This window comes from Mustelus asterias, unplaced genomic scaffold (genome assembly GCF_964213995.1).
Source record: "Mustelus asterias unplaced genomic scaffold, sMusAst1.hap1.1 HAP1_SCAFFOLD_282, whole genome shotgun sequence".
NCBI classification, from domain to species: domain Eukaryota; kingdom Metazoa; phylum Chordata; class Chondrichthyes; order Carcharhiniformes; family Triakidae; genus Mustelus; species Mustelus asterias.
In genome coordinates this window covers 124,413-134,604 of record NW_027590247.1, presented here as the reverse complement: position 1 = coordinate 134,604, position 10,192 = coordinate 124,413, and the positions used below count along the sequence as shown (strand labels likewise).

Here is a 10,192-nt window from a genome sequence, read left to right as displayed (position 1 = left end):
GGTGTACAGAATTATGAGGGGCCTAGACAGGGTAGACAGGAAAGACTTGTTTCCCCTGAGCTGAGGGGTCAGTTACAGGGGGCAAAATTTAAAGTGATTGGTAGAAGAATTAGAGGGGACATGAGGAAAAACCTTTTCACCCAGAGGGTGGTGGGGGTCTGGACTTCACTGTCTAAGTTGGTGTTTGAGGCTGACATGCTTAACTCAGGTCCCCGATCTGTATCTGAATTTCTGGGACCTGCAGGAGTATGGAGCAGGTACTGGAAAGTGGGAATCAAGTGGGCAACTCGTTTTTCAAAGCTGCTGCTGGCAGGATTGACTGAATGGCCTCTTTCTGCTTCACAGCTTTTCTATGATTTTAGACCCCCCTTAAAACCTATCATTTAGTCTAAGCTTTAGGCCACCTGCCCCAATATGAGGCTCAGTGTCACATTATATTCGATAACGAAATATTGGGGAATTTTACTACACTAAGGATGCTATATAAATCCAAGTTGTTGTTGTTGATGATGACGATGAATGGAGCCTGTTGGAAATGGATCAGGTGTAAGTCTGAGAACTGGCACTAACTATGTCACAGAGAATCATCAATTAACAGAACTGTCCAGCATCAGCTAAGCTGTGTGTGATTCCCCTCACCAGGAGGTCCAGTCTTTGACACCTCCAAGCCATACACTGGTGACATAGGTTAGAGAGCCACCTCACTTGTCTCAGGCTGCTGTCCAGGGTCTGCTCCATCCAGCAACATGTTCCTCAGGGAACAAGGATGTAGCTGGAACACAAGATAAACATTGTGTCTGGGAGGAGGGTTCACTATCAGTTTGCTGAGCTTTCCTCCCCTTCAACAATCGGGCTGACACTCCTACTGCAGTACTGAGGGAGTGCCACACTGTCAAGAGGGTCAGTACTGAGGGAGTGCCACTGTCAGAGGGTCAGTACTGAGGGAGCGCTGCACTGTCAGAGGGTCAGTACTAAGGGAGTGCCGCACTGTCAGAGGGTCAGTACTGATGCAGTGCCACACTGTCAGGGGGTCAATACTGAGGGAGTGTCGCACTGTCAGAGGATCAGTGCTGAGGGAGTGGCGCACTGTCAGAGGGTCAGTACTGAGGGAGTGCCGCACTGTCAGAGGGTCAGTACTAAGGGAGTGCCGCACTGTCAGAGGGTCAGTACTGATGCAGTGCCACACTGTCAGGGGGTCAGTACTGAGGGAGTGCTGCACTGTCAGAGGGTCAGTACTGAGGGAGTGCTGCACTGTCAGAGGGTCAGTACTGAGGGAGTGCTGCACTGTCAGAGGGTCAGTGCTGAGGAGTGCCGCACTGTCAGAGGGTCAGTACTGAGGGAGTGCCGCACTGTCAGAGGGTCAGTGCTGAGGGAGTGCCGCACTGTCAGAGGGTCAGTACTGAGAGAGTGCCGCACTGTCAGAGGGTCTGTGCTGAGGGAGTGCCGCACTGTCAGAGGGTCAGTGCTGAGGGAGTGCCGCACTGTCAGAGGGTCAGTACTGAGGGAGTGCCGCACTGTCAGAGGGTCAGTACTGAGGGAGTGCCGCACTGTCAGAGGGTTAGTGCTGAGGGAGTGCCGCACTGTCAGAGGGTCAGTACTGAGGGAGTGCCACACTGTCAGAGGGTCAGTACTGAGGGAGTGAGGTTGCGAGTGGCGCTATATCAACACAAGTGTTTCTTTCTTGTAAATTACAGGAATACACAAGTTCCAATTTTAATTCGCTCATGGTATATGAGTGTTGCTGGTATGCACAACAGAATGACACTTGGAACTGAAAATCATGGCATTTATTGAAATAATGCAGTGTTTTTAAATGGCCAAGACCCTTTGCCTCCATCTAATGGTAAATATTACTGAAAAGAGACACATTGTTGAAACTTTTTATTTGTACTCATCAGGACTCATACAGGAATACCAAATTTCAAATAATCACAACAAGTTGTAGAGCAGGAGAAAAGGGTGCTGATTGGTCGGGAAGTTGATTCTGATTGCCCATGATGTTGCCATGGCAATCTCTGGGATGTGCGGCCTGTGCACAAGGCATTGCACCAACACTGATTCATACACAACGATGCTCACTTGTAAGGTTGGCAGGGCATCTTTTTGGACTGACGGTAATATGCCATTGGTGGGAAATGAAGCTCGTGTAACCACTGCATAGTGACATAGCAACGGGTTAAATGTTTGAAAAGACTTTCTACAGCAGCCCACTGTTTGCAGCACAATTGAATTTCTGTATTACCAAATGACCAATGGTAACTCTGCCAATATCATTTCCACATACAGCTGACAGGAGAATTTTTTTTGAACTGAACTTCAAGCAGATTAACATTGCTTCTTTGTACAGTCGATGTTTGTGGATTGTACTTGTGCTGCTTTGCCCTTGTCCGAGCAGATTGGGTTGTTCCTTAAGAGCACAGATGAAATGTTCTGAAACCCTTCGACGTCCCATTGCCCGATGAAATTGTCAGTGACTTGGAGGCATTCTAGTTTGACAAGATTGTCAGCAAATCCTTTTGGAAATCCAACCAGCCTGTTAAAGGACAGGGTCAACTCTTCTAACTGTGACAGTCCTTCAAAGACTGGAAGGGTGCTGAAGTTATTGCGGTCTAAATGCAGGTACAGTAGCTTTGGATTATATTTGAACATGTCAGCTGCCAATTTGTCAATTAAATTGTCAGAAAGTTTCAACACCTGCAACTCTTCCAAACTGGAAAGGAAATCATTGGGTAGAAAGGTTAATGAATTGTTGGAAAAGTCGAGTTTTAATAGTTTGGTTAAGTTACCAAAGAGCTTTGGAGGAAAATTAGTGATGCTGTTTCCAGAGATGGTTAGATACTGTAGATTGTTCAGATGGGAAAATAAAGTAGCTGTCAGCTTTTTGAACCTGTTGTGGTCGAGACGCAAGTCAGTCAGCTTGCGATGCTTGTTGAAGAAATGGGAAGGCAGGTAGCTTAGATCATTGTTTGACAAATCAAGAACTCCAAGGAGAAATAATTGGCCAAAGCCTGTTCCTGGGAGAGTGGTTAGTCGGTTATTATTGAGAAATAGTGTTTCCAGCTGGGGCAGATGTTTGAAAGTTTCTTGGAGCACTGTGATCTCATTGTTGGATAGATCCAAGTAGGTCAGTTTGGCAAGTGATGTCATTGGGGGAAATCTTTGTAGATTGTTATTGGCCAAGTTTAACCAGGTGAGATTTGAAAGGTTTCCAAATAGAGTTTCCTGGAACTCCAACAAGTGGTTTGCAGACAGGTCTAAAGCCTGCAGTTTTAGCAGAGGTTCGAATGTGTAGTTTTGAAGGCAGAGGTGATTGTTTGATAAACCAAGATAGCTCAGGTTTTGTAAATTTCCAAAGGTGTTTGGAGGGATTTTAATCAGAGAATTCCTGTTCAGGAATAACGTCTCTGTTCCAGGACTGATGCCAGGTGGAATATTCTGCAGATCGATGCCACGACAGTTGACCAGTTTTGAATCACAAAAACATTTTTCTGGACAGGCAGAGCTGACCCTTGTCCCAAGCAGAATGATCAGGAGCTGTATGGTCTTCCCCATGGGGGCCTACACAGAGAGACAAAGCTTTGTTATTGCACACACACCTTTCAGAGAGCACTGTCTTCAAGAAAAATGCTGCTGTTTTATCTCGTTTCACCTTGTTCCACTTGTTCACCATGTGGCTGCAGAGCTGCAAGTTACAACATTGCTGAGAAAACCTTACACTGATCATCGCCTTCAGTAAGTAAAACAAACAAAAACTTTCATTTCTTTAGCACTTTACACAACCTCAGAATGTTCCAAAAAGCTTTACAGCTAATGAAGTACTTTTCATATATCCAAAATATGGCAGCCAGTTGGTGCACAGCAAGTTCCCATAAACATTAGGCCATGAAATTGGGAGATCTACCCTATGTGTGCAGATTTCACATTTACAAGCTATACTAAAGAGATGATTCTACTTTATAGTGTTCCCAGCAGGAAACCACACTCGCGGGAGTATGGATCACAACCAGGCCTACAATGTTTTAGCGCTGTTTCCACTTCTGCAGTGGGTGTAGGATAACAAAGTACATCCTCACTATGTCCACACTGCATACACACTGTGTACAGACCGTGCTCTCACCGTGTACACATCATGCCCACACTGCTTACGCACCCTGCCCACACCACGTCCACACCGTCTACATACTGTATGCACACAATGCCATACTGTATACACACAATGCCACACTGCGTACACACTATACCCAGGTTTTACCCTAGAGTAATTACCCTACTCTCCCCACTTTTACAACTGTTTTTCAAAATTGGGAACCAGATGAAGGAACCCCGGGGGGGGGGGGGGGGGGGGGGCTGCGGCAGGTAAGTATAGCACCTGTGAGGAGAGCAACACACTCGGGTATTAGCCTGGCACTGCCCCCTGACATTGCCCCCGAGTAGTGCTGGGGGAAGGGCCACAGTGTCAGGGACAGTACCTCTGGGGGTTCTCCTTGTGCTTGTGGGCCAGGCAGGGCACATCCTCATGTCTGTGTGTATATGTGGGTTAGGGGAGGGCTTCCTTTGTTTTTCTCGGAGATTGGGCTGCAAGATTCCTGGCTGCCACTTTTTGTTGGCCCCACTCCGCCAGCATGTGTTGTGAAGTCAGTGTTTGTAAAATTATTTTAAAAACTTGTAAAATGCTAAGAGTTGTAAAATTGCATGGTCTGTTTAAATAAAAGTAGTTTTTTGCTATGCTTGGAGAGTTGAAAGCGATGTGGGTGCAATTGCAGTACACAGAGAGCACAGAGTGAAACATTGTGTCACGAGGCTGGGCAGTAGTGTTGCCAAGACAATAGGTTGTTTTTGAATTTTAACCAATCAGTTTAAACTAGGCATTTGAATAGCAGCAGCCTATCAGATTTGAATTTGATGTTTTGGTAACCTGTAAACCAATCCTATTGTGGGTATTTTGGTCTGTCGGGGGTATAAGAACCAGCTCCAGAGAGCCAGACAGCCACTGCCTCTGTCTGCCAGCAACTGCCATAGATCACAGCTTGAAAGAGAGACACATACAGTAACTGCTCTGTGCCAGCGTAACAGCCACATTTATGGCTTAAAAGAAAGCCTCATCTTAATTGCAAAGGTACCAACAGAAGACAGTGAAAACAGAAGAGAAAAAAGACAGAAAATTCCAGAAGATAACATTTGGTTATAGAAACATAGAAGATAGGAGCAGGAGGAGGCCATTTGGCCCTTCGAGCCTACTCCGCCATTCGTTAAGATCATGGCTGATCATCCAACTCAAGAGCCTAATCCTGATTTTCCCCATAACCTTTGATCTCATTTGCGCCAAGTGCTATATCCAACCACCTCTTGAATGCATTCAATGTTTTGGCATCAACTACTTCCTGTGGTAATGAATTCCACAGGCTCACCACTCTTTGGGTGAAGAAATGTCTCCTCACCTCCGTCCTAAATGGTCTACCCTGAATCCTCAGACTGTGACCCTGGTTCTGGACTCCCCCACCATCGGGAACATCCTCTCTGCATCTACCCTGTCTAGTCCTGTTAGAATTTTATAAATCTCTATGAGATCCCCCCCTCATTCATCTGAACTCAAGCGAAAACAATCCTAACCTAGTCAATCTCTCCTCATACATATTTTGAGAGTGACTAGAAATTCTATTTTTTTTGGTTAATAAGTGGGAATTGTAATTATCTAAACAGCATTGTGTTTTATTTGGTTTGTTAATAGTTTAGTTAACCTGTTCACTGTTAGTTAGATAAATCATAGGTTCCCTACAGTGCAGAAAGAGGCCATTTGGCCCATCGAGTCTGTACTGAACATATTCCTGTAACCGCTTATATTTACCCTGCTAATCCCCCTGATACTAAGGGGCAATTTAGCATAGCCAATCAACCTAACCCGCACATCTTTGGACTGTGGGAGGAAACCCACGCAGACACAAGGAGAATGTGCAAACTCCACACAAACAGTGACCCATGGCCGGAATTGAACCCGGGTCCCTGAGGGAGCAGTGCTAACCACTGTGCCACTGTGCCGCCCATAAATAAAGTCTTGTTGATTTTTTTTCCAGAGAGAGTCTCAGATAGTTACTTTGATTTAACCACTAAAAGTTGCTGAAGTGCAGATATTACTACTTCTCACACACTCTTTAACAGATTATGAAGGGGGGTACTTCTCTTTGAGTGGTTGTGTGTTAGTTCTCAGAGAGGAGATCAACTTCCCGTCCGGAACACCCACTCTGCCAGCGTGGACCACACTCCGGATTTTTCTGCACAAAGTGCTGGATTATCTGGAGAGAAACCCGGCTGTCCAGCCTGTGAGCTACACAGCCAGCACTCTGCCCAGAATGGAAAATTCCACTGTGTCCACACTACATCCACACTCTGCCCTCACGTACTCTACATATACTTACATGCACACAACATCCACACTATGCAGTCACTACATGTGCACAACATTTCAAACTCATCAACTATTTGTGAAAGTACAACAATCTCACAGATCCCGAACACAACCAGAAAGGTTGATCCATTTGGTTTGGCAGATACAGTTGCAAAAAGTAATTTAAACGCTGAGGAGAAATGGTAAAGTGAGGGTTTTAATTGACGATTAATAGCATTTGAGCACGGTTGAAATTATCAGTCACATCATAACTGTGCTCATGGCAACATTTTGAAGAGGAACATGTTTCATTTGATTGACCTGAGGAAATGAAAGGTGCTATATAAATGTAAATCCTTCTTTCTAAAGAAGCACGCATACTAAGTATTGGACTTTATTTAAGAAGGATAAAGAAATAAGGAAACCCAGTCCAATTTAATGTATGTCCCCTTATTAAACCCATGTAAAATGATGGTTTGATTCTGTTTACGTATACCAGAAATGAACAAACTTCAGCCAATCCATGCTACAATAAAAATTAAATCACCAATACTCACGAGAGAAGCCTGTATCTGTAATGCAAAAATCTTCAAAACAGGTTATCTGGAACTGTCAGCCCCACTGCAGAAATATATGTCCTTGGCATATTTGTTCATGAGGTTAATATTCCTGGAATCATTGTTAATCAGTTACTGATGCAACCTGTTGCCTAAGAGGGAGAGATTCAACATGCCAAAGTCAAAAAACAAATCTCTGTTGGCTTGTAGTTTCCAGTTGTGAATTAGGAGGTTTTCTTTATTCATTTGTGGGATGTGGGTGTCACTGGCGAGATCACCAATTATCGGCATCACTTATTGCCCTTGCGAATTGCAACATTGAGAAGGTGGGACAAGTTTTTGGGGTATCTTTTCTGAGATTGTAAGGAAATGCTTCCTGACATCCCCCCTGAAAGTTCTGCCCCCTTGTTTTGGGCTCCTGTGTCAGGAGACTGCTGCTTGAAGGGTTAATGCCTGGACTCTTGCTGCTGCGGTTCCCGCAAAAGATAGAATTTTACAAGAATAGGTAATGAAGCAGTTTTTGGAAAGGTGGAAATCTGTTGACTCTAGGTAGACTAGAACCATAGAACGATAGAAAATTACAGCTCAGAAACAGGACTTTTGGCCCTTCTTGTCTGTGCCGAACCATTTTTTGCCTAGTCCCACTGACCTGCACTTGGACCATATCCCTCCACACCCCTCTCATCCATGAGCCCGTCCAAGTTTTTCTTAAATGTTAAAAGTTTACCACTTTATCCGGCAGCTCATTCCACACTCCCACCACTCTCTGCGTGAAGAAGCCCCCCCTAATATTCCCTTTAAACTTTTCTCCTTTCACCCTTAACCCATGCCCTCTGGTTTTTTTCTCCCCTAGCCTCAGCGGAAAAAGCCTGCTTGCATTCACTCTATCTATACCCATCAAAATCTTATACACCTCTATCAAATCTCCCCTCAATCTTCTACGCTCCAGGGAATAAAGTCCCAACCTATTCAATCTCTGTAACTCAGCTTCTCAAGTCCCGGCAACATCCTTGTGAACCTTCTCTGCACTCTTTCAACCTTATTTACATCCTTCCTGTAACTAGGTGACCAAAACTGTACACAATACTCCAAATTCGGCCTCATCAATGCCTTATATAACCTTATGACTGTTTATAAAAGGGTCACCTGGAAAGAAACATGTCTGAATTCTGTATTTAAAAAGCTGGGTTTTGCTTTGAAAAAGGATCAACTGCTTGTGTAAAGAGGGTAAGAAGTTTAACAACACCAGGTTAAAGTCCAACAGATTTATTTGGTAGCAAAAGCCACACAAGCTTTCGGAGCCTTAAGCCCCTTCTTCAGGTGAGTGGGAATTCTGTTCACAAACAGGGCATATAAAGACACAAACTCAATTTACAGAATAATGGTTGGAATGCGAATACTTACAACTAATCAAGTCTTTAAGATACAAACAATGTGAGTGGAGAGAGCATAAAGACAGGCTAAAGAGATGTGTATTGTCTCCTCATCACAATGGATGTCTCGGCACTCTACACCAGCATCCACCACGATGATGGCATTGCTGCAACAGCCTCAGTACTCAACGCCGACAACTGCCAGTTTCCAGATGCAATTTTACAACTCATCCGCTTCATCCTGGACCACAATATCTTCACCTCCAACAACGAGTTCTTCATCCAGACACACGGAACAGCCATGGGGACCAAATTCGCACCTCAATATGCCAACATCTTCATGCACAGGTTCGAACAAGTCTTCACCGCACAGGCCCTTCAACCGATGCTATACACGAGATACATCGATGACATTTTCTTTCTTTGGACTCATGGTGAACAATCACTGAAACAACTATATGATGACATCAACAAGTTCCATCCCACCATCAGACTCACCATGGACTACTCTCCGGAATCGGTTGCATTCTTGGACACACGCATCTCCATTCAGGACGGTCACCTCAGCACCTCACTATACCGCAAGCCCACGGATAACCTCACGATGCTCCACTTCTCCAGCTTCCACCCTAAACACGTTAAAGAAGCCATCCCCTACGGACAAGCCCTCCGTATACACAGGATCTGCTCGGATGAGGAGGATCGCAACAGACACCTCCAGACGCTGAAAGATGCCCTCATAAGAACAGGATATGGCACTCGACTCATCGATCGACAGTTCCGACGCGCCACAGCGAAAAACCGCACCAACCTCCTCAGAAGACAAACACGGGACACGGTGGACAGAGTACCCTTCGTCGTCCAGTACTTCCCCTGAGCGGAGAAGCTACGGCATCTCCTCCGGAGCCTTCAACATGTCATTGATGAAGACGAACATCTCGCCAAGGCCATCCCCACAGCCCCACTTCTTGCCTTCAAACAACCGCACAACCTCAAACAGACCATTGTCCGCAGCAAACTACCCAGCCTTCAGGAGAACAGTGACCATGACACCACACAACCCTGCCACAGCAACCTCTGCAAGACGTGCCGGATCATCGACACAGATGCCATCATCTCACGTGAGAACACCATCCACCAGGTACACGGTACATACTCTTGCAACTCGGCCAATGTTGTCTACCTGATACGTCGAGGCATGGTACATTGGGGAAACCATGCAGACGCTGCGACAACAGATGAACGAACATCCCTCGCCAATCACCAGGCAAGACTGTTCTCTTCCTGCTGGGGAGCACTTCAGCGGTCATGGGCATTTGGCCTCTGATATTCGGCTAAGCGTTCTCCAAGGCGGCCTTCACGACACACGACAGCGCAGAGTCGCTGAGCAGAAACTGATAGCCAAGTTCCACACACATGAGGACAGCCTCAACCGGGATATTGGGTTCATGTCACACTATTTGTAATCCCCACAGCTTGCCTGGACCTGCAGAGTCTCACTGGCTGTCCTGTCTGGAGACAATACACATCTCTTTAGCCTGTCTTGATGATCTCTCCACTCACATTGTTTGTATGCAGGGTGCAGAGGAGGTTTACCAGGATGTTGCCTGGTATGGAGGGGAGATCCTATGAGGAGAGGCTGAGGGATTTGGGATTGTTTTCGCTGGAAAGGCGGCGGCTAAGAGGGGATCTTATTGAAACATATAAGATGATTAGAGGTTTAGATAGGGTGGATAGTGATAGCCTTTTTCCTCTGATGGAGAAATCCAGCACGAGGGGGCATGGCTTTAAATTGAGGGGGGGTAGTTATAGAACCGATGTCAGGGGTAGGTTCTTTACCCAGAGGGTGGTGAGGGATTGGAATGCCCTGCCAGCATCAG

General features: G+C 45.7%; 1 protein-coding gene across 1 annotated transcript; it reads right to left on the bottom strand.

Annotated features, from left to right (window-relative positions):
• Positions 1-1,797: 1,797 nt before the first annotated feature.
• Positions 1,798-7,078, bottom strand: LOC144486060 (uncharacterized). The gene is made up of 2 exons (XM_078204163.1): positions 6,940-7,078; positions 1,798-3,558 (listed from the first exon to the last, which is right to left on the bottom strand). The coding sequence occupies exon 2, from the start codon at positions 3,550-3,552 to the stop codon at positions 2,326-2,328; it is 1,227 nt and encodes a 408-aa protein (XP_078060289.1). The 5' UTR covers positions 3,553-3,558; positions 6,940-7,078; the 3' UTR covers positions 1,798-2,325.
• Between the last annotated feature and the right edge of the window lie 3,114 nt (positions 7,079-10,192).

Coding starts and splice junctions, on each gene's coding strand:
- LOC144486060 (XM_078204163.1), bottom strand. CDS start 3,552: ATGGGGAAGACCATACAGCTCCTGATCATTCTGCTTGGGACAAGGGTC.